Genomic DNA, 24,457 nt, shown 5'->3' with positions numbered 1-24,457 from the left:
GCCGAGTGAATTTTCAGAAGAAAGGGTGCTGCACTGCACAAACCCTGAATCGATCGGTCCCAGGAACTGACAGCAGTCAAGACGTGATGGGACATAAAGATAGAGGTGACTTCTTAACTAATCTGCAGCTAGACCTTGCAGACTCTGACCACCAGCCCTTGGAATTTCACCCCAAGGTGAAGGGACATCCAGAAAAGCCCAGCATGAGCGCAACGCAGAAGTCTGCTTGCTTAGTTGGAATGGGCAGCAGCTCCCAGTGCTAGCTGAAGCCTCTGTGTGGTGCCTGCTGGGTAGCCCTTGGTATAGTGTATTATAGAGTGACAAAGACAGGGCTGTGACAGATCTGGATTGGAGAGGAAAGGCTGCAGCCTCTTAGCCAGCTCTGTAATGTAGGTACTTACATGGTCCCCATCACCACAGTAGCTGAGCTTCTCATGGTCTTCGATGTTCTTATCCTCACAATACCCCTGGGAGGGAGGGCAGAGCTGTTGTTCCAATTCTGCAGATAGGATACTAAGGCAAAGAAAGACCCAGTGCCTTGGCCAAGGTGCCATGCACAGTCTGTTGCGGAGTGGAGAATTGAACTTGGGTCTCCGATGGCCCAGGTTAGCACCCTAACCACTAGGCTATCCTTCTCTCTGGGCCACATGCAGAGAGAGCACCACTGTGGCATGCTGTTGCTACCTGATAAGAGCAGCAGCTGAGACACATCTTGGCAAAGGAAGGGCACTGCCCCCCTTCCCCGCTGCCAGGTAGAAAGGGCAGCCATAACGCCTGCCTGCTTCTAGGGATAGGGTTCTCTGCCAATTAGCATTGCTTCAGGATTGAGTTGAAAGAGACTTTATTGTCTCCAGCCAATAAAGAGGGGGTCTGAAGTGCTCAGAAGACATGGTGTATGTGCTGAAGTTTCTGATGGACTTGGCGGTGGGAGCACCTATGTGCACTAGTCTGACACCATAATGAAATTATTTACATTGCTAGTCCTAAGGAATAATAAAATGCCGGTGTTCAGAATCTGCCGTAACAGAATGTTTCTCCTTCTGACTCTCTGATGATCTCTTAGCAACTGATTTCAAAGGGGGACTTAAGTCTTGCTAAATCGGCATATGCAGCTGCCTGGGGTTGTATGTAATTATCTGAATCTCACATTGAAATAGTGGCGGCTGTGGCACAAATACACTTCGGACTTGATCCTGTATGTTGACTTAGAGTGCGGCCAACAACTCTTGCTGGTGGCTGCTCTGAGAATTTTTCCTAAAATACTTCAGGAAAAACAAACAAATATGCACATATATATACCTGTCCATATCATTTAAATTTATTTAGGTAGGTTTTTTTGCAGACTCAATAATAAAAATAATGTACAGTTTCTCTATTCTTTACTGGACCTAACCAGAATAGAAACAAAAATACAGTGCTTGCATGTTTTGATTTTTTTTTTTTTAGATTGCTAGTTAGTAAGTTTGCTACTTGTTTAGTATCACTTTTCACAGCAGGTTTACTCGGCCCTGGCATGCTGGGGGACAAATTAAGCCCTGGATGAGAGGGAGGGAGGGGGGACCAGGGGCAATGGGGGTCTGGAGGAGGCAGCAGGGGTCAAGGTGATGGCTCCCAAAACCCTGCGGCTGGGGGACAGAGCCCTCTGCCACATGGCTAGAGTCTGCTGCCCACCACCCCAGGGCAGAAGCCTGAGCCACGCCACCCCTGGGAAGGTGGGGAACTCTCACTGGCTTCCTGCTCCTTTGTGTGTGTTTGTGGCTTTGGAAGGGAGCAGGGACCAACCCCTGAAGGCAGCCCCAGGGGAGGAGCTGCGGCTTTGCCAACACCGCCCCCCCCACCCCAGCTCAGGCGGCTGTGGCTGCAAGAAAAGCCCCTGGTGGCCGCATTTGAGAAACACTGCTCTAGGGTCTATGGAATGGGTGTGTTGCTAGGGTTGTGTCTTAGTGTTTGGATAAACGTGAATAAACCCAAATATCTTGGTATTAACATTTGGTTTTTATGGATATAAAAGGGCTATTTTCCCCAAGGGGAGGCACTTTTGGGGTGAAATATCATGAGATCTGGTTGTCTTGTGATATTTTCACCATCCAGGAACTGGAATACCACCCTGTTTTATTTGGCCCCATAGATGGCTCTCAGAAGCATTAATAAAAGCTCCAAAAGATGAAAAACATAAAACAAACATTAGAAACATAACTGCTTTATCTTGTGCATACCTGCTGATTGGTATAGGATGGGCTGTTTAGCCTTTCCTAAGAATGGAGCAGGTGGTCACTCTGTTTTCTAAACTGATCGAGAGTCTGTGTTCTCCATTGATCGCTCCCCGCATTGCCCAGCAATGTGTTTAGTGGCTATGTCTGGGGCATCCATTTTGGTAGTCCCATTGTTTCTAAAGGTACTGAAGGAATGGGGAACGTCCTGAGCCAAAGGCGGCTCTGAAATTCTCAAATATGGAAAATCTGAATTTTTGCATGTTGCTTTCACTGGAATAAGAGCCACGCCTTGTGGGAAATCAGATTTTGAAGAGCACAGAACTGAAATGGAGAAGATGTTTGTGCAAAAATTTCCTCTCCTTCACCTCTTTCTCTCTCTGTTTTGTCCTGCTTCAGTGGTAAGATTGGGAGTGAATTCTCTCATGGCCAACAGAAGGTGCTCGTAGCTGTAAATTGGTGATGGTGAGCCAAGTGGTTCTTGCCAAGAAGCATCATTTAGGATGCCAGATTGGGCTGTAAGTAGGCTGTGGCATCTAAAACCCTGCTAGCGGGTATCAAAGTTGAGGCCAGTTCTTCATTTGGGGAAGCAACATGGGTGTGTAGATGGAATGTGGGCCTGGGAGCCAGGAAGTTGAGGGTTGAAACCTTCATAAATTGGGACCCAGAAGTTTGGGCTGTTGCCTGACTCGGAAAAGGACTCGGTGTTGGGTTCTCAGCACTCTTGGAAATCAGAGTGGTTGCTAGGTCTGGATTTAGGAGACTGACTTTATATTCCTGCTCCTGAAAATCCAGGTGCCCTGTGGAATATTTTAAATCACTTCACCTAGCTGTCTCTCCCCATTTTATGCAATGGGATAATGCGTCCCCATCTCTCAGAGGTGTTCAGTATTGTAGAAAGTTTTGGAGCTACGAAGGGCTGTGGAAGTGCTAAGTGGTCTTCTGTACATTTGGAGCTTGTCTGTCTGCCTGTCTTATGGTTCCGCTTGTTTGATCCCAGTATTAATAAATATTGCTTCCATTTCTGCTTCTGTCTGCAACACGTCCCTCTCTTTCGAGTTCAGCTCTTATGGATATTGTTTTGTTTTGGTCTGAAACACCCATCTGCTGTTTCAAACTCCCTTCTCAAAGCTTTGTTCTCTTTCCTTCCCAGCGGATCGTTCGAAAGAGGTGCAGCAGATCCGAGAGCAACATCCAAGCAAAATCCCGGTAAGTGCCAGACCTCCTCTTGTGTTTCTTGTTCAATTATTTTGACTGGGTATCTGAGCAGAGCTGTCTCTTAGACAGTGCTGGGTAGGGCACAGCCCTTGCAGCCAGTAGCTAAGGTTATAATGATTTGGCCCCCAAAGCCAACGCTAAACTGTTTAAATGACTTTTCTCTGGTCTTTTTTGTGTACATGAGCTGCTCAGTGCTAGAGAACCTCATTGTGAACAGAACAAACCAATGGCCATTACTGTTTCTGCTTCCTGCACCAGCCTTACTAAGGGATCTGATCTACAAACTATCTGAGAACAAGACTTTAAAATGCCCTGCTTGATTATTGCAGTAACTGACCCTTTAACCTGTCCTGGGTAATTTGGCCCCTCCTTTCAGCCTGATCAACTGAGGACAGGGGGAGGGTATCTTCTATTTAAAAGAGTTTTGTCTGGATAATTCTTTGCATCCTCTGCCCCCCATCAATTGCATAATTGGACATAACATGGCCTAATAGAACATACAGATGACACCCAGGATTGAATGGCATCGAAGCGAAGTGCTGGCCAAAAGCCTTGCTATTGACACACCAGAAGGTGTTCAAGAGCCTCCGTTGCTTTTTGACTGTCTAGACTTGTCCCTGTTAGATTATGTCCTGGCTTCCCGCACGTTTCTTAGGATATTGTCAGCAATTGAAGGATTCATGTGCACTCTCACTCCCTCACTTCCTTTTCTCTCTGGCCTGTCTGAACTTGTTCTAGCCCCTCAGTGGGGAGGAATAGTCTCTGCTCAGGAGCTGCTTGCTTTTCAAACTCCACTAAAACAGGCCCAGGACTGGCTTGAATTGGCATGCGTGATGCTGGGGCACATGCCACATGAAAGTATAGGGTCTGCTTCTTGTCTGGTTGGCATCTGTCTTTGGACGGCCTCAGACTTGTGGTTCCATCTCATCTGGGTTCAGTTCCCAGCTCAGACTCTTTATGTGACCTTAGGCAAAGTCACTGAATCGCTGTCTCGGTTGGGGATACTACTGCTTCCCTCCTCCCACACATTGTCTGTCTTGTCTACTTGCATGGTAAGCTCTTTTAAGGCAGGAACTGCTTCTTGTTCTGTGTGTCCCATGCCTCCTGCCATGGGCAATTTCACCCCATTATTAATACAGGGATGGTACTTAGCTCATAGGCATAGCACCTTACGCTCAAGGATCTCCAAGTCAAAGCACTTCACAAATGCTAATTTGTCCATCCTGCAAATAGCTAACTATCCGTTTTAAGTGTAGTGAGACTGATGTATAGGGAGGTTATGTGACTTGCCCAATGCCACAAAGTGGCAGAGCCAGGAATAGAGTCTGGGAAACCTTAATTGCCAATCTTGTGCTCTTGCCCTGAGTGAAAAAATCCATCTCTACAGTTAGAGTGCTTTGGGAGCCATGTTATTGTAATTTGTATTACACTATCAACTGAAATCTTCAGCTGAAATGAGGGTCTCAGTTTCAAGTGGACAGGAGTTACTTGACACGGCAGGAAATCGAAGTACGTTTGCCTCAGCAAAACTTTTTGCTAATGGAAAGAATTAACAATATGATCCTCTATGAAGAGGAGAGTTAGGTTTGTATTAGCGTTGCTCCTGAAGGTCTAACCAAAACTAAAGGTAGGTAACACATCATGCAGATGGTTCCGATTTACCCTATCTAATGAAGTGCTTGTAGGTTACTGTGTGTTGTGTTTAGCCCTTGTAGAAGAAACCTTGGCATAGTGAGTGAACAGGCAGGGTGCTATGGTCCCCCCCATCCACATTCAGTCCAAGATCTGGCTAAGACCCTTGTCACAAGTGGAGAGCACTATTTACTGAATGGTCTGCTTCCCCAGAAAAGCATTTGAGATGAGCAAGGAGGATCAAATCCACTACCCTGGGAAATTTTCCTACCTCTTCCCGTGACTGCTTTGAACGACATCCCTCTTGCTGGAGTAGTTAAGATGATGTGATTTTCACTATCTGATAGTTGCTATCCTTCTCTAATTCCCAGTCTGAGATCTCTCTGGTGAAGTCGCCTTGGTATTTCCTTTTGCTTTTTAACAGCACCTGAAGGAGATGATGGAGCGTGTTTGATTTGTGGTTATACTCCTGGGACGATTCTGCACCAAAAAATTAAAAACTGCAAATTTTATTCGTCAAAATAGTGCAATATAATCACACCAGTTTTAATTGTTTTGGTAAGTTATTTAAACTACAATACAGAAAAAAGTCACAATAACTGTTCAGCATTTCCTAAACATATGGAAGTTTAGTTACAAACATTTGGTAACTAATACCCTGCATTCCGGTTATAATCCTGGATTTTCATTTAAATTACATTACAGAACAGTGCCAAAAAAAAAAGAAAAAGTAGAATGTCATTTTAAATTGCTCAGACTTTCAAACATAAGTCATACAGTTTTGCTAATCATTGTCCTGGACCTGGCTGGGTACTTTGGGAAGTGCTTGGTCCTGATTGTCCTGACATTTTATTGACTGCTTGGTAAATGTTTTATTTGCCTTCAGTCTTTTTTTTAAATGGGTTAGTAAAACAAATCCTGAGCTTAATCTAACCCATTGTGCCACTTTGGCACAGAAAAAAAGTGAGAAAGCACATAAATCTTCCTAGTTGATTCCCTTACTGTCATTTTTAAGGCTTTACATCATTCTGGCAATGTAGGGGCCTTAAAACTTTTACAGGTTTTATGCTCCTGGGGGAATAGACTGAGAATGGGAACAGTTAACTAACAATAGAAACGTTAACAATGTTACTGTGCAGGCAGACTGCTACATTTCGGCCTCTGGAATGAGATCAATTAACCATTGACAGCAACGTTAACAAAATGTGGGGGTTATTTTACGAAAGCAATTTTTCTTTAATTTAAAAACAATTTTCAGTAACATGATACTAATATTTAATTAAGTGTGTTTTTGATTCTCAAGAAGTAACAGACGTTACTAGGCAAGCAGGCTGCTATATTTCTGCCTCAGAGAATGATCAATTAGCTAGTAGGCAGGCTGCTACATTTCTGCCTCAGGGACAGAGCATTTCTTGTGCATAATAAATAGACCTCCCACCCTCCATGCCTGGCGAGCTGCAGTAGCAAGCCAGAGTCCCGAGCTGCAGTAGCAAGCAAGAGTCCCCCTCGCTTGTTGGCCAGCCCAACCCCCTGACAGTGATCAATGTCTCCCCCACAGGCACGCACGCCCAGCCCCTTTCCCCCACAGTGATTTGCCTGTCTTAGGCTGCTCCAGGCACTCTGGAACAGACGCGCTGACTGGGCTGCCAGGGAAGAGGCATGTATCCCCCGGCAGCTTTATTTTGCATTTTTCTGTGTCCCCCCGCAGAAAATATGTAGTACATATGAATTCTGTCAGGAGTAGTGGTTTCAGGAAAGGTATTTCTCTCCTCCACACAGAGACTTCCCTGTGAGATGGAGGATTTTAGGTGTGTATTTCACTTGCTCTGCATTGTCTGATTGACGCTACTTCCTAGTTTGCAGGTCTGAGTTTCAAAGAATGCATTTTAATCACGCAGTTAAGGGCAATGACATTCTAAAATGTAGCTCTGCACAGATACTGAAGATCCCTTGGCACTTCTGATAAAAAGAGGCTTGAGCCAGGGTCTTTAGGCAATATTTTTCTTTCCCCTCCCTCTTAATGTGTGTGCCGGTTGGCTGTCTTGCTCCTCCCCAGAGGACTCTTCAGGTCCGCGACGAAAGTTCCATCTGACTATGTGAATGTAAAGGATATATGAATAAAGCAATAGAATTATTCTCAGAAATGCAGTTGGCATACTTAGTAAACTGAAAATAAATCCTAAATTGGCAATCCCAGTTAACTGTCTGATCACTGCTTATCAGATCTGCATGGAAAATGCAGAGTACAAAAGCATTTTGCATCCTTCGAACCTGGGAATCTCTTATCTAGCTCCTGAAGTATATCCTCCTTCAGTATGGAATACAATGACCTTTAAACAGTGTGCACCAGTGCTACACAACTGTTCCTAAAAGGGCAATTAACCCCTGGAACAGGGCTGTGGTGGATTCTCTGGCAATTTTAAAATCAGATTGGATCTTTTGCTATAAGACCTTGCTCTAGTGAGACTGGAATCAATTCAGGGAGGCCTATGATATACAGCAGTTCAAATGCAACCATCCATTCTGGCTTTATAATCTGTGGATGAAGTGTCCTATCGAAATTGCTGGCTGGAATTTAATTCCCTAAACAAAACTTGGCGGGACACTGAGGTTAGCAGTTAAGGTGCTAGGGGATCTTTCTGGGCAATAAGTTGTCAGCATGTCAACTTTTCTCATCCAGGAGCTGGTACCAGCCGCAAAGGCTCTCTCAACAGACCTGCGGAGAAGAGTGCCCGCCCCGAGTCACCAAACCCATTTCTTGCGGCTGCTTTTCTTTGGGCTCCCATCCAAATTCCGATAAGAAAACTCTACAGCCGTGCATCTCTTCATGGCTGAGCCCCAGTTCCATCTCTGACTGTGCTTCCAGGCTGCTTATCTGTCCAAACTCTACTGCCAACCCAAAGCATACTTCAGCACTTCTACTGATTGGGTAGAATCTTCTTCCTCTAGTCTACTCCAATACTTTCCACATCAGGCTGCTCACTTACCCTGTCTTTCCTTTCCTTCTGGTTTTCCATACCCCCAGCGCCATCGCTCCTTGCTGAACTGGCCCATGGTTGCCAGCTTCCAAATATATAACCACGTGGAATTCTCTTGTGTAAATTCCCTGCAGTCTCATGGAGTCATGGCATGAAGGTAATCAGTGGCGGTTGACTTGAGTCCATCTCCCCTCCCTCCAGCTCCCCTGTGCACAGCTGGGTTCTAGTAGCTGATTTATGGCATAGTGTGGGGTGCTAATGGGATAGGATATCTTTCCTGCCGTTCCCAGAGAAACGTGAGCTGGTCACATGCTGCTTTCTCAGAAACAGCACAGAGAGCCCTTGTGGCTAGTGAACTCCAAAGACGCGTTAATGCGTTTTAACAAAGTACTGCCCGTTCACCGTTCAACTTTATCTGCGTGGCTCTTAGTGCAGTATGCAGGGAAATGACTAGCAAAGCTGAAAGTTGCTCTTGTTGTTTTTGAGGGGTGCTTAACATCAATTGTTCCAGTTTTTTTTAATGCCTGTAGACACATCGCTCTGGGCTGTGATCTTGTCACATCTCAAAAGCAAAGCATACTAAGGTCATTGTTTAGATGGGAAACCCAAGGAAATCCCTGATTTCTAAGCGGCTACCATCCTACTGGGCTCCTGCCCCAGTTTGGTATTAGGCAGTGCTTTTGTTGGGAAGTGCCAGTTCAGATGTAAGACAGAGCTCCTGTTCACACTGAGCCTGATTTTTAACTAGGCCTCAGCCCTTCTGCTATTGCACATGCTTTTTTTGTGCTTGCAAGTAGATTCAGGTGCGGTTATGTCATCCGGTTTCTAAATGGGAGTGATCGTGGGCCCAGTTGATTCCAGTTTTTCACCTGCATTTAATTGTGGATACAAAATTGCTCCAGTAATGTTGGGGGGGGGGGGGGGGTCTCTGAAAATTTAGGCATGTATCGATAATACTGCATCAACGCTATTGTAAGGTAGTGTTTGGGACCATTTAACTGATGATTCCTTTTGCACTGCAGTGAACCTGGTACTTGAGCTTTGTGAGGTTTTGACTTCCTTGGGGGAGTACAAGAGGCTTGTTTTCTGTCCAGCCTGAGCAGTAGATGGCTTCTAAGGAGTTGGCCAAGCTACTCTCCCTCTGCTCCAATTCATTGTTTTTCTCCATAGGCTCTTCCCTTGGGTCTGAGTCCATGCTCTTTAGGCAGCCACTCCAGATTCCAAGCCTGTTCATGGGAGGCTTGTGCGGCTTAAAATATCTTCTGAGCGAGCTGCTGTATTCCGCTCAGCATGCAAGTCTGTGGCTACAGTAGGAAACCTGCCTCCCAAAGGAATGTGATGTATATGCCCTGCATAATACACTGTCTTCATACAATGTATTTATGTGCTTCTGAGGGGTGCTCAGAGACTTGGGGGAAAAGGGCAATATCTGAACTGGAGTAGAGTGAAATAGGATGTTTACCCCTCTTCAGTACAGAGTGGGCTGGGACAAACCACCGTTAGAACAGAGAGGCCAAGGATTGGATGGGCCATGAAAATATTGGGTTTGTTTAGTCTGGAAAAGAAAAGGCTGAAAGGGGACATAAGTTTTCAAGTTTGTTACAAGGAGGAGGGAGAAAAATCGTTGTTCTTAACCTCTGAAGATAGGACAAGAAGCAATAGGCTTAAATTGCAGCCAGGGAGGTTTAGATTGGACATTAGGAAAAACTTCCTAATTGTTGGGGGGGTTAAGCACTGGAATAAATTGCCTAGCGTGGTTGTGGAATCTCTTTCATTGGAGATTTTTAAGAGCAGGTTAGACAAACATCTGTCATGGATGGTCCTGCCATGAGTGCAATGGACTGGACTAGATGACCTCTCGAGGTCCCTTCCAGTCCTATGATTCTATGAAGATGGCAATATCCCCTCTTGCCCCCAAAACCAGGGCGAGGAGGTGTGAGGCTGCACCTGTTATTTGTAGTGTTGGCTCAGGGCTCTGCCCTTCAGGGGCTCTGTTCAGGGCCTTTCACCTGCACTTCATTCCCATTATTTCTAAGGTAACACCCCGATGCCTTGATCAGGATCTGGGCTGCTTTGTGCTAAGCACTATACAGAGTAGACACTGAGAAACGTGAAATCTAAGATGATGAGCAATGTGCAAAAGGAGGAAGGAGGCACTTTTATATGCTTCTTTTGTGGTCCTTTTAGGGTGTAAACTTTGGTTTTATAATTCCATCCGTAGCTGGTAAGGCATGTTCCAGTCGCCTCCCTTGAAACAAAATCCCTAGAAGTTGTTGCTTGTCATGTAAAACGACAGACCATAAGCTGGAGGCACTAACCAGCTGCTGCCCCAGCAGCCAGACATCTTTCTCAGGCTGGTGTCATTGTAATCGAGATGCCAGTCTGTATCGGATGCAGTGGCTGATAATTAGAGATGTCTGACTCCATTCCTGTTCGACATGATTGAGAACCAAGCCACAGCCAGATGAATGGACCATGTCCATAAAGAAAAGTAATGCAGGCACTAGAGAGTGCAGAGTTGTGCTATTGTTCTCTGGTCTGTAGTCCTAGCATATGAATTACCTATGCCTGCAGGATCTGCTGCTGTTTGCATCTATTTGAATCCCAGAGCTGTAGCTCACGAAAGCTCATGCTCAAATAAATTGGTTAGTCTCTAAGGTGTCACAAGTCCTCCTTTTCTTTTTGCGAATACAGACTAACACGGCTGTTACTCTGAAACCAGACAATAACTAGAGCAGCATCCATACATGCAGATCCTCTTATTTTGGCTGCCACTTTCTAATAGCTTCTTCCCTACAGCCAAAGAACTTGGCTGTCAAAGTGAAGTGCAGATGGAAAGGGAGGGAGGGAGGGAGCAGCCATAAAAAAGGGACCATTCTTTAGAGCCCACCCCCCTTTGCAATTCCAAGATTCTCCCTAAATTCTCTATTGGTTTGTCACAGAAAATCAGCCCATCAGAAAATCTTGTAACCTCAAGGGGACCCCAGGCCTGTCTTATGTAAGGGTCAGTGCTGTCATCAGACCTTGTAATAGAGCAGTCCTCTGCTAGATTCAGCATTCTGTTCAGCAACATAGTTCTGCCCCTCTATCCGTCATGGAGAGGCTCTGTGACGAGGGTGGAAATGGATTGACTGGTCTCAGGGCCCATGTGGGAGGTTAGAGCCTGTGACATGCCTGGTGAATAGTCAGTGATTGTCTCATGACCTGTAACTTCACTCCCTTGGACACACTGATCTATGTTTTCAAAGGTACAGAGGGCAGTCGGGCATGCAACTTCCTCTGGAAGCCTCTGAAAATCATCTCTGTTATTCAGATGCAAGCTCAGTCCACCCAGTGTGTGTCTGAGTGGAAGGTGGTGATGAAGTTCCAGTTGACCTGCTGGAGGGTTGGAGGAGGCCTGGCAGGCCAAGATGCTAGGTAGAAGTTACCAGCATGTTTGTAGTATTATAGTTTCATAATGAATTTGAGATGAGCCAGTTTTAGTGAGAACGGGGAGCAGTGCACCCAGTGGGACCCGAATGCATCCCACGATCATGCTTGTGTCCTGTTCAGCTGAGTGTTGGTGGAGCAGGGGCTCTCAACCTTTTTCATATTGGGATCTGCCTAGCACCCTCCTCCCACTCCAGACTACATCTATCTGGGGTCTGGCCAAGACCACCTCATCCTTTAGCAACCTCAGATGGGCAGGGTGGTTCTGACACCTGTCTGCACCTGCAGGTTCAGGACCCCAATCTAGAGTAACAGCAGGGTACGTGACGAACAGGCACAGGGTGAGAGAATGCCTTGATCTGGAGGCTGTGCTGTCCTCTTGCCCAGGTATGGTACAGCTGGAAAAGTCCAGCCAGGATCTAAAGGCTCAGACAAGTCCAGAGGTGTAGAGAGTTCCAGACTCTACTGCCAACCGTGTCTTCCATAGAGATGAGCTTGCGTGGGCTGTGCTGTGTGGGGGATTGGAGCCAGGATTGTCTTTTTGTTCTGTGTTTGTACGGTGCCTAACACACTGATCCTGATTCAGATCAGCACTCTTGCATGCTACAATAATGCAGATAACTAATAATCCTCCCACAGGCAGATAAGAACGGACGGACAGCCATACTGGATCAGACCAATGGTCCATCTAGCCCAGTATCCTGTCTCTGGCAGTGACTGGTGATGGATGATTCAGAGGGAATGAACAGATCAAGGCAATTTACTGAGTGATCTATCCCGTCGTCCAGTCCCAGTTTCTGGCAATCAGAGGCTTAGGGACACCCAGAGCATGGGGTTGCGTTGTTAAGTGAGGTGAACAGGAGCATTCCTGTGCACAGCGGTGTTGGGAAAGTTGCAATAAAGCTGTGGATTAAGCTAAAAAGAGGGAAGCTTCAATCCCAGCTGAATGACTTCTCGGCCCTTGCTGAGGAGAAGTGAGTCGGACTCCGCTCTAGATTATCCAAAGTCCATCCTCTCCCTCTCGACCAGCCATTCTGACTGACTGGTTTCGAGACTGTAATGCCCTGCAGCCTCGTAGGACACTACAGCTGGCTGTCAGTAGGCATTATCTGAAAGATGCACACTGCTCTTTGTAACCTTTCCTCACAAAGCCCCTTAGCTGTTGCTACTGTCTGAATCCCTTCAAACTAAGGGACACCCCTGAGCTGGGGTGAGTAGTCCTAGCTCCACTGACTTACACAGAGCTGTGACAATCTAGAACATAGTGAATTCCCTGGAGACTTGTCTTGCATGTCATGATCAGGAAGTCCTAGAATCCCACCAGTCAGGGATGGGAAAGACCCCGTTCGCTTCTCATGTCTCTCACTCCAGGCCCGGATTTATTCCCTGGTGCAATGACTTGAGTGACAGGGATTCCTTCCATGATGGCCTTTGGGGGATTATTCCCCAGTTGAGTAAATCTCTTTCATGGCAAGTGTTCCCTGCTAGTCTGCTTTTTGCTCCATTTTCATCCCCTCTTGCTCCTAATTACATTTGAACTCCCCCAGGTTTTTGTACCATACGTGTTGCTAGGGGGGTGTCTGAGTGCCTTTCTCTCCTGTATCAGCAAGGACAGCACGGGAAGCATGTCAGCGAGGCCCAGCCGGTGGGAGGGGGGGAGCAGAGACCATTTCTCAGCTTGCTGGATCTTGATCAGAGGTTCCAGGGAGTTTGTCTGCTTCCCTCTTCACCACATGTTAAGCTCAGCCAAAACCACCCTTCTGAACAAACCGGGAACAGTCACTTCTGCTGCACTAGTGTGTCTCTGTCCCTGTGCAGCTGTTATCTGCCTGTTTCCCTATACTGCTGACCCAATGACAAGAATGATGAAAGAGGGACCAGACCCTTGTGCTCCCCAAACATGGAGTGAGAGCTGATCCCCTTCATGAGCTAAAGGAACAAATGACGAGGGGGTCAAACAGTCTTATCTAAGATGAAACAAGTTAGTGTCTTTTGTTAGTCTTTCTGGATTGATGTTCATATTGAGCTAGTGCCATGCTGTCCTTGCATATTGCAGGATTACACAGATCGTGCAACAAGGGGTAATAACTGTCAAAGTTTTATTTCAGATTATTATAATGGGTGGCTTTACAAAAGCAGAATATAGTGTATGAATTAAAGTGCCTGTATCCTGGAGGGTGGGGGCAGAATTAAGGTGGTTGAAATTCTAAGGTGAATGTTAACGTATCAGTATTGTTAACTGAACGTCTGGAGCCGTAGTGGTAATGGAATATTTATTTAAGTTACCTTGACTGGCTACAGCCATACTTCTTAAGGCCTAGGGTATTTGAATTATAAAGTTCTTGTTATGTGTGTTGTACAAGGGTCATATGTAGCATAGCAATCTCCGTTCTCAGCTAACCTGTATAATAATTAAAACCCCTTTGTTAAACATTTGACTGTAACTTGCAGTAAGTTTTAAAAAATAAACAATAAAATTAAAGGGACAAGATAGGTGAGGTAATATCTTTTATTGGAACAACTTCTGTTGATGAGAGACAAGCTTTCGAGCTACACAGAGCTCTTCAGGTCTGGGAAATGTACTCAGTGTTGCAGCTAAATACAAACTGGAACACATAGTTTAGAATAAGCAGTTAACACATTTCAAGGGATCACTCAAAGGTAAGTGGCCAGTTAACATCCCTCTGGGTGTGTGTGGGGGGGGGAAGGGGAGGGAGATGTCAGTGTTATAGATGGTTGTAATAAGCCATAAATCCAGTGTCTCTATTCAGTCCATGAGTTTTAGCGTCTAGCAAAATTAAACTTTCGAGCCTGGGAGCTTAAATTCATTTCTTTCACCAACAGAAGTTGGTCCAATAAGATACTGCCTCCCCCACCTTGTGTGTCTAATATCCTGGGACCAACACTGCATGTAATAAAATTAATGGCGATCAAACCAAACAAGTTTGGGCTAGATGAGAACTTTTCCAAAATCGGGGTCTGTTGCATCCTGAGGGCTCGATAGGTTTGGACTCCTGTCTCAGTCATGCTATTATGAAGTAATTTCCTATCATGCAAAGAGAGTGGTTACTGAATGAACAAGCACTCTGCAAAACTGTCGTTGGGTTTTTGTGGAGGAATCTCTGCTAGGCAGCATGTTCTGTTTGTTGCATTTGTAATTAGCCAGAGGAATCTACCCCTAAACATTCATGACAACTTTTGTGGAGAACAAGAGTCTTCAGTTAAATTCAAAACTAATTTTTACTGCACAGACTATAAACATCTCATAAGAGATTTATAGCAGTAAGTAAAAACCGTGCTGTGGACACAACCCTAAGTAAGTTCTCCTGCACCTTCTAAATCTAGCCTTTCCCCCTGTGGCATGCCCCAGGAGCTTCAGAAGTGTCTCTTCAGAGCCCTCCTTGACACTATTTTGTGTGGCCCCAGTGGCCTAATGGATAAAGCATTGGCCTCCTAAGCCAGAGATTGTTGGTTTAAGTCCCATGTGGGGTGAACAGCTACTTTCTTTCTCTTTATTGCCACTCATCTTCCCTTTCATTTTTCTCTCTTCCTCAGAAGTGGGGATAAAGACCTATCCAGCCACACATTCATTTCCCCTTTGGATTAGGGATGAATGGGAGGAGGGAATGACCAGCTCCTATCTGCCCAGGGGACTTAAGGAAGAATCTCCAGCTTCATTTTTGCTTTCATTTGAGATACTGTGATGTGATTTTATTTTGAAATGCATGCAAAAAATTACTACTACAAAACAGCCTCTTACCACCAGCACCCTCCCCTTGCTTGCATCCTGTATCTGATCCCAGTTTTCCTCATCGTTTCTCTTTCTACAGTATTCATTTTCTTCCATGGTTTTATTTTTAAAGACATTTTGAAGTTGCTATTCTTGTGGATTTTTAAGTACTTTTTTTTTTTTTTCTGGTGTGTTTCTGGCTACCTCATTTTAATTTGTTATTTTTTCCTCAAAAGTCCTGGAATTCTTACAAGAGAGAGATTTTGAGACTAAAACATTTTTGTGCCTAGATGGAAGGATGCCCATTGGTTTGTAATTTTGTTGTTTTGTTTTGTTTTCCCTAATGTGCCCCACCTTCACATTCTCACTGTGCCTCTCCATTGGGGCTTGAGGATCCAACTGTGATTCTGCAATTTTATTCCTCTAGCACAAACGTATAACATGTGAGAATCCATACTGAGGATTGAGGTATTGAAATGCATGTTCAGTTTCATATAATATATGTAATCTAATATGCAAATATTCCCCTCTCCTTCCCAAATCACCTTTATGCATCCGATGAAGTGAACTGTAGCTCACGAAAGCTTATGCTCAAATAAATTGGTTAGTCTCTAAGGTGCCACAAGTACTCTTTTTTTTCTTTTTGCGGATACAGACTAACACGGCTGCTACTCTGAAACCTACAATAAAAGGTTACTGTGTGAGGCTTCCTGTTTGTAAGTGGGGAGAGGAGCAGAGGCCTGAGGCTGCAATGTGCAGGGGAGGAGACTGAAATTCTTCTCTTACCTCTGTTCTGTCAGTAAAATGGAGTTGGTTCTTTAGATTTCTTTAATTATTTTAAAGAGGAAGAATAAGTGATGAAGTTTTAAAGAAACAAATCTTGGCCTTTTTTCTTTACTGTTTTTTTTTTGTTTGTTTATTTCAAAAATCTCTGTCTATAGTCTGTGATGCTTTAGAGGAAGCAGCTTTCGTATAACTCTCTAAACTGAAATTAAGGTTTGTAGCATGACAGGGTGGAGGGAAATCGATGGATACTAACAGGGAAATACCCTGACGCTAGTTGCTGGCAGCTGGGAAGAGGATCCATGAAAATATCAGCATGAACTTCCAAATACTTTCCTTCTTTTTAATAAACACCCTGCATGGTCCTAGCACTGAAAGGTGGGAGGAGACCTCAAGAAGGCAGCCAGTGCAGCCTCCTGTGCTGAAGCAGGATTTGGGAATTGCTGCAACATCAACAGGTATCAAAGACTCTTGGTGGCCTCTGCATCTTCTGGCCTTGGGAGATGGTGCTAGGCTGGGGCAGTAGAAGGGAAGGGTCACTTATATACACAGTCTACTCTCAGACCACTGGGAAAAATTCCTGCTTCTCCTGGCTGCCTAAGCTACTTCCGGCTTTCCGTCCTGGCCTTCTCCACCTCAGACGCTCTCCTCTGTGCTGCCATTTGCTGACTAGTTGGAATCCAGTGGCCCACTTCCAGTTTGCGGATGGAAATACTGAAACCAGGCCAGAAGGGAAAGAGTCCAGATGGCTGTACAAGGAGTGAGGAGACTATTGCAGAGATTTTGTGCCTGGAACGCTATTGTATTGTGCCCTTGCAGGGTCAGAAACTGTGACTCGCCCTTCAGGGTTTCAGCAGCATGGGCCCTGGTCCTAAATGCAGTGCTGGACAGAGCAACTCCCCACTGCCCATTTCTTAGTGCTCTCTGAACATCGGTGATCACTTGCATCTCAAACCACTCTTCTTCTGTGCACTGCATCCCTACTCTGTTCTCTTTCCATTGCCTGGCAGTTGTGGCTGGTGTCATCTGAAAGCGGGCAGGCACCCTACAGGTGGCTAGTCCTAGATCCTATTGTCTGCCTTGATAGCGGGTAAGCTAAAATCCCCACTCTGGCCCGGGGAGGCGTTTCTAGTGGGATATTTAATGCAGAGTTTGGTTGCTCCACGCCCGTTTGCTTGTTTTGCCCCATTGGGATGTGGGAACTGCCCTGTTCAGTAGGGAGTGAGGCTCCAAGGGAAGCGATACAGGTTGGGGCCTTCAGTCAGTTTTCCGTCTGCTCCAAGCCCCTTCCAGCTGCGTGCTGTAATATCTTACCTGTGCTCTTCCTGCCTGCTGACTGCAGGCTGCTGAACTCCGGTGCTCACCATGGCTCTGCCAGGTGTGATGCTTGCTCTGCTCCCATGGAAGGGCCAAGAATGCCCCTCTGGGATGTGCAAAACAAAGTAACCTCATCAGAGAGTCAGGAAACTGATAGCAGGGATCAGACGAGAAAATAACGGGGTAGTACTTGATCTCTTCCTAAATTCCAGGCCCTGCCCTCAGGCCCAGAGTAGCTGGGTATTCTGCTAAAACAGTCAGTGAAATGGTTGTGTGGTGACATATAGTCATTAGTAGCTTTCAGTATCAACCACACCCCATTTGTATAACTAGGGTAGCCAATGTCTGGTGTGCAGCTGTTTTTCCAGGCTATTTGCAGAGTCAGGAAAACAGCACTGCATTGCTTCACATTAGGGAGGGTTCCTTCACAGCCCTGTGAGCTAAAATCTTGCCTAACAGAAGCTCAGATTCTTCAGAAACTCTGGATCCTCCTTGAGCCGAGTGCTGGTTGCCCTAGAGCCAGTCCAGTCCAGCCCAGCCTGGGCTGCAGTGTGCTCTTTAGGGGGGAGATTTTTGTCTGAGCGTGATGGTAGACGGTCATCAGTCCATTGCAGGGTTTGTATGCAGTGGGAAGGGCATGCCACAGATTCCCTGTAACTGGATTGTGTGATAAGAGACTAATAAGTCTCTAAACTGGGGGGCGTGTCCAGCTCTGTGCCTGGTGTGCCTTTTCTGCATATCTTTGATTTCTAAGCTCTCTTCCATCTGCAGAACAGACAGCTGGTTGTGTTCATTCCAGTGCACACTCAACTGGGAGCCCCACCACATGCTCTCAGAGCAAATGTAAAGTTGCCACTTCTTGGGATTGATCTAAAATAAGTCATTCAGTGGAGGGGCGCTGTGGGGAGATTCTCAGGACCGTGGGGCTCAGGGATAAAACGTTCAGGAGGGAAACTTGCTGAAAAACTTTGTTGCTGGAGGAGCTGCTGCTCTTCTCCGGCTTTCAGAGGGTTAATGCAGGCACTTACCTTCATGGAGATGATGGCACCCGTTATAGTGGCCTTTTGGCAGCTGCAGGTTGGGCCTGACTCTGCCCTTTTCTCTCACCAGGTCATCATTGAAAGATACAAGGGGGAAAAGCAGCTGCCTGTGCTGGATAAGACCAAATTTCTAGTCCCTGACCACGTCAATATGAGTGAATTGGTAAAAATTATCCGGTAAGTGAAACAGCCCAAAGTGAACGTGCCATGAACCCTCCTGTCCCGCCTTGGCAGTGTGACCTGCGCAGGATGGGGCGGCTGTGCTGGGTGGGGAAAACAGGTACTGGCCAGTGATGTTGGGGAAGGGAGCAATGGACAAGCTGGCTGGCTGTCACTAAGTGGTGGATGGATTCTAGGGCCTGGGAGGGGTTCAGAACCGAGGCCCTGCAGCCATCTCCTTACAAAAGGAAGCAATGTGTCTGCTGCCTGGTGTGATGGGCTTGGGCTATACTAAAGCACCAGCATCCTCCTCCCTCCATCCCCATCCTCCTGCTATGGGTGCCTGTGCTGAGCTTCCAATAGCTGAGCTAGGAGCAAAGCCACTTCCTCCTCTCCAATTCCTTGCCCTTTGCCGTGCACTGGGAGGCCAGAGTGTGATAGTCATCATTCTTCTGGCTGGCAAGAGAGGGGTTCTTGGGAGGGCAGCATGGGGGTGGGAGAGCCTTATTCTGCAGCATGCCCTGCATTGATGGCACATGAGTTGGCTCCCTGGTAACGGAGGTGGGAGCAGAAAGGGAGGGCTGTGCCCCAGGCCACAGGGCGGGTTGATTTCCAAGCCAGGATTGGAGCTCGGGAGTTGCCGACTCCCCTTCCAGCGCTCAGATCCCTTGATGCTGCCTTGCTTGGAAAGCCCGTTCAGTGAGCGTAGCTCTGAGGCCATAAGCATTGTGTGAGGATGCTGCTAGTCTCGTGGAGCTGCCCAGGGGAAGGGGTACAATGGGAGAGGGTGCAGCAGGCTGGGATGGAGAGTCTTTCAGGAGGCAGTAAGGGCTGGCACCACAAAAGGACTTAGGCACCTAAGTTCCACTTTAGTGGGCAGGGAGTGCTCTGACCACGAGCTCAGCGTTGCTCTCTCTGGCCCAGGAATTGTATCCGCAGTGGAACAGCTTCAACACGGGGCCACAGAGAGAGTGAGCAGGAGAGTGACTGAATAGTCTGGTGGTTAGAGCCCTCACCTGGGAAGTGGGAGATCCCAGATCCACTTCCCCTGCTCCAGTAATTCTTTTCATGATCCACCATGGAGCGATTGAGGGAGTCCACATCACAATAGCCCAGGTGGCAGATCCCGCTTCAAATCTTTCCTGCCATCCGGTGGAGGGGAGACTTGAACCAGACCTCTCCCACGGGCCAGGTCTGTGCCTGAACCACTGGGCTGAAAGGAAAGCTGCCCTTTCAGAGCAGGGCGGGACACCCCCTTGATTTGGCATCTCCCATTGGCTAGCTGAGGTGAGGCACCCTGTTGCTCCCCGTTAGTTGTACTGGGAGGCCGGGCACCCGGCTCAGGCTTCGGGGATCCTTTGTGAATGCTGCCCTAAATACTGCATTACCAGAAGCCCTGGGAACGCGAGGGGGCTGAGCGTGATGGCTCAAACCTGGAGAGAGCTCGGCCTGAGAGGGCAGCTGGTACCTTCCTGCCTCATGCCCTGCAAGAAGCTGTGGTGCTTGGGGGACCATGGCAGAAGGGGTCCCGAGTCCCTCGGTTGCACCAGCACCAGAGCAGCTCAGCCCTTCCCCCCAGAAGCACGGGGAGCGCCACGTATCTGAGCAAGAGCCTTGGTAGAAGGTGGCCCTGGCTGGGCAAGCTGGAATAGGCCTAGCTTAGTGGGAAAAGGTTCCCTTCCCACAAGGGCAGTTCTGGGTCACACCAGGGAGGCTGAGTGCCCGGGCCTGGCCTTGTTGAACAGATGGGGGCCTCCAGCCCGCCAGCTCCCCTGGGAGGTCACTGCTCCGTTGCTTTCCCTGCCATTCCTCGTTTGGTCTAACCACCCCTCCCTTGTCTGTCGCCCTCAGGCGCCGCCTGCAGCTGAACCCTACCCAGGCCTTCTTCCTGCTGGTGAACCAGCACAGCATGGTGAGTGTCTCCACCCCCATCTCGGAGATCTACGAGCAGGAGAAGGACGAGGACGGTTTCCTCTACATGGTCTATGCCTCGCAGGAGACCTTCGGCTACTGAGACAGATGCACAGCACGCGGGGACAAACTGAAACTGTTGCACACGGCCCCCACCCCCTCACCCTGGGAAGATGACGTGGCCAGAGGCTCACGGCGCAGGAGCTGTGCAGACACCCCTCTCCCCGCCCCCATCAACTTCACCCCTGTAGAGGCACAGACAAAGCTAGTGCGGTGTGTTTGACTCATGCCTCCCCTCCCTTTGTGTAGTTTGGCCCTATCCCCCTGCCCCATGTACAGCACTAATCCCTCACCTCCCCATCCCACCTCCTCCTCAGCAGGAACTTCAGCTGCTCTCACTGTGCTGTGTGTGTGTAATTGTTCTTAGTCTAATGCCAAATCAGCTGGGGCTGGTGATGGGGAGTCGAAGGAGGGGGCCCATCTCCTTGACCTGTAGTGCGGGGAGGGGCTTGTCCTCTGAAAATCTAATAAAGGACAGGAAGTCTGCAAAAAAAAACAAGCCAACAAACAAACAAAATCATTGCTCTTGAGTTTTGATTGATTTTAATTACACGCATATCAAATTCTTGGTGCTACCGAGTAGGTGTAGGCGTCTGTAGGACTGTGGATAATGTATATCTGTTAGATTTATTTTATTATTGTTTTTTATTTTTTAACCAGGGGGTGGGAGGGAATAATTTGCCTGTATTCTGTAGATAAATAAACTGAGCTTCTTTGCACTTTAAAATGTAGCAGAGTGGAGTTAGCCTAATTTATACAGCTCTGACACATACAGCACTGCTTCTCTGGCAACTTTTGGACCTTGATTTCCTTTGTTCTTCTTCGAATTGTTCAAAAAAAAAAAAAAAAACAAACCCTCCCCTTCCCCTTCTCTCCATTGCATGGGGTGTTTTGGTCCCGTTGTGGCAGAGACCCTTTACTTGAGGAATGTACTGATTTACATTTTTTCCTTTTTTCATGTATTCTACCAAAAGAAATGTATATGAAAAAACCCCACCCAGTTAAAGCGATACAAAAGTCTATATACATATACATACAAATAAATATGAATTCAAGTTGTGTCTTGCAGGAATGTTCTTTTCCCGTCTCATTCATTTTCACTGTGAGCATCCCCCAGCAGTTGGGGAGGGGGAGATCCAAAGCCCATGGTGATAGCTGAGCCATGCCAGCTGCACCTGGGTTTAAACAAGGCCTGTGTGGCCAAGGGCGGCAGTGTTGCCTAGGGGACAGAACACAGTGCTGGCACGCAGGAGTCCTGGATTCTATTCCTGACTCTGCCACTGCCATGCTGGATGACCTTGGACCAGACACTTCACCGGCTTGTGCCTCTGTTTCCCCATATGTAAAATGGGATAATAATCCTGCCCTACTTTGTAAAGCGCCGACATCTATTGCTGAAAAGTGCTCTGTAAACACTAAGGATTACATATTTCTCCTGTGCTCAGTTCTAGGGAGTCCACTTCTGAACCAAGCCATTAAGCGGCATTGGCATCTGCAGACCAGAGAAGGCCTATGTGCAGTGGGGGAGGGAAATGAGGCTGCTCGCTTGCTAACTCATACCTTGTTTAAACCTGCTGGCAGATTCATGTAGGATCCCTGCTAATGGCCTGACTTCCTCTACAACAAAGGGGCCTGATTCTTCTCTCCCACTGGTCTCAGGCAGAAGTAACCCCCCTGAATTCACTGGAGTTACCCTAGTGCCAGAGGAAGATTGGGCCTAGGGGAGGAAGCCATTAGAATCCCCCACTTTTCTCCCAGGCAGGATTGGTCCTTATTCATATTCTTATGCTCAATCACATGCTAGTTTTAGATGGGTCCCCCAAGCCAAGGGGTTTGCTTCCCTTGGCCAGCAGTTTCAGGTCGTGCTGCAGCTCACTGCTCAGAAGCCTCGCTTAATGCTGAGCCTAACTTATCCCCCTTTTTAAAAAATCTTCATCCCACCCCTGCTACTCTTCCCACTCCAAAGTCTGTGCTTGGAAAAGTTACCAGGTGTCTCCTCACTCCAAGCCAATAGGGAAGCTAAGGGCCAGGGAGAAGCTGGGGTAAGAATCTCCCATCCCCGGGGGGCTGAAATTCCTCTGAAGATGCTTCCCCTTGGTGCCATTCAATCGCTTTGATGTAAGCTGCTGGCTAGTGGGTGTCTGGTACGTTTGAAGCCTTACTCAGTCCTGGCTTCTGGAACAGAGAAGGCACTTTATTCACGGCTCTTCCTTCAGAGCAGCTGTAAGGAGGAACGGGGGTGGAGGGGATCACACTGCTTTACTGGAGCTGTTCCCCCAACCTTTAATTTCTGGTCCCCTTTCCCTGTGACTAACGCCTGCCTTCCGTTGCTGCTCTTACCTTCCATTGCAATGTCAGAGTAAAACCAACCCACATCTTGTTCCTTTCACTGCTGGCTACAGCATTGCCTCAGTGCACTAAGTGGTGTTTTGTCCCAAAGCTCCAGGAGTCATATGATTATGTGAGAATCTCAATGGAAAATCAAAGTGTGTTTCTAGCCCTTGGGGCAGTGGAGAAAAACTTGGGGGGGGAGTTAGGCCCAAAGCAGAAGGCCAAGAACAGATGTGAGGTTCTGTCTGGTTTAGAAATCATGAGATTTTAAAGAACAATCTCATGCTCGTTCAGTGCTCAGGCCTGGCAACGTTCACCTGGGGTCCTGCATGGTGGCACAGAGTGGCTGGGTGAGGGGGTGACTCTTACAATTGCACTGTGCTGTTAAGGGAAGCCCTGAGCAGGAGCAGCTGCCTTGTATCGGGGTTGTAGTTTGGAAAGTTTCCTCACAACCACGTGGGCTAGCCACTTAAAACTGGAAGCTTAAATGCTGCCTACGCCACCGCTCTGGGCATGATTTCTCACCTGTTTGACCCCTCTCCTCCAGTGTTTTTCGAGCCCTGGCTTATATCAACCTAAATAATTCCTCTCCTGCCATCCTACTGTTAATATATTTGTAGAGACTGTCCTCACTGTCACTGCTTCACCCTGCTATACAGTCTTTTAAAAGGCACAGCCAGGCCCACGGCCACTTGAAAATACTGCAGCCGCACTGACCTTTTCACCGAGCCCTCAGCCCGCCCGCCCACCCACTCTGCGTCTTGCTGAGAACCAGCAGCTCGTGATGGAGCACAGCATTGCAGCATAGGCCACGCTGCCTGTGCAACCCCAAACTGTACTGGCCTCTTGCCACCATCTTGCATTACGGTGTCACGTAGGAGTTACCAGCAGACCCCCCCATGGGCTAGGTCTTACAACGCTGGTTATTCTTCCCCTCACATGTGGACCTGCAGCTTCCCAAACCAAATCATAGTTGTCTCTTGCTCCCTTGTGTTCTGTCTCTCCTCACGGGCACGTTGAGCCCTCTGCAGTCCATGTTGGCTTGGTGGTTCATTACCTTGCTGCTTATGCTCGCTGCCACATCTTTAATGATGACGTTAAAAAATCCTGGTCCTAACACCAATCCCTGCCATTCATATACGCACCTACTTTCCCCTCCCGCTCGCTCCCAGCCCCTGGGCCAATAGATCCACTGGCTTGCTTGTGCCCTGCTGTTTAGTGGCCTTCAGCCTCTTTTCAATTTATACCGGACTATGAGCCATACCAAACCCATCTGAACTGGCGTAAGGTTGCAATCTGGTGTAGCGTATGACTGCTCTACTGAGTTTAGAGTGTTGTCGTAGCCATGGCCCCAGGGTATGAGGGACTGTTTATTGCACCAGCTGCTGTTGGTGCCAGGTCCAAGTGTTCAAACTCACAATGATGGGCAGCAGAGCGCTGTGTAAGCTTGAAAGTTGGGCCAATAACAATTATTACCTCACCCAGCTGCTCTCTGCTCCAGCAGGGGCATTTACAGGCGACCCATCACCAGGCTCAGGCCGCGGTAGACCCGGCCGGTCCATTATCGCTGACCCTTTCATGGCCCTCGTCTTAATCAGTTCATGCACCAACCCCTAAAAGCAGCTTATTTGTTGGGCAAGCTGGTTACCCACCATCATG

The 24,457-nt window shown here is 47.5% G+C and overlaps 1 protein-coding gene across 1 annotated transcript in view; it reads left to right on the top strand.

Annotated features, from left to right (window-relative positions):
- MAP1LC3A (microtubule associated protein 1 light chain 3 alpha) overlaps window positions 1-21,522 on the top strand; it is a 33,844-nt gene extending 12,322 nt beyond the window's left edge. The window contains exons 2-4 of the mRNA XM_077832333.1: window positions 3,364-3,419; window positions 18,408-18,514; window positions 20,348-21,522. Coding sequence (XP_077688459.1) covers window positions 3,364-3,419; window positions 18,408-18,514; window positions 20,348-20,510 — 326 coding nt within the window. The 3' untranslated portion in view covers window positions 20,511-21,522. The remainder of the gene's footprint in view (window positions 1-3,363; window positions 3,420-18,407; window positions 18,515-20,347) is intronic.
- The last annotated feature ends 2,935 nt before the right edge of the window (window positions 21,523-24,457 follow it).

This window comes from Eretmochelys imbricata, chromosome 13 (genome assembly GCF_965152235.1).
Source record: "Eretmochelys imbricata isolate rEreImb1 chromosome 13, rEreImb1.hap1, whole genome shotgun sequence".
NCBI classification, from domain to species: Eukaryota; Metazoa; Chordata; order Testudines; family Cheloniidae; genus Eretmochelys; species Eretmochelys imbricata.
This window is presented reverse-complemented; position numbering and strand designations above follow the sequence as displayed.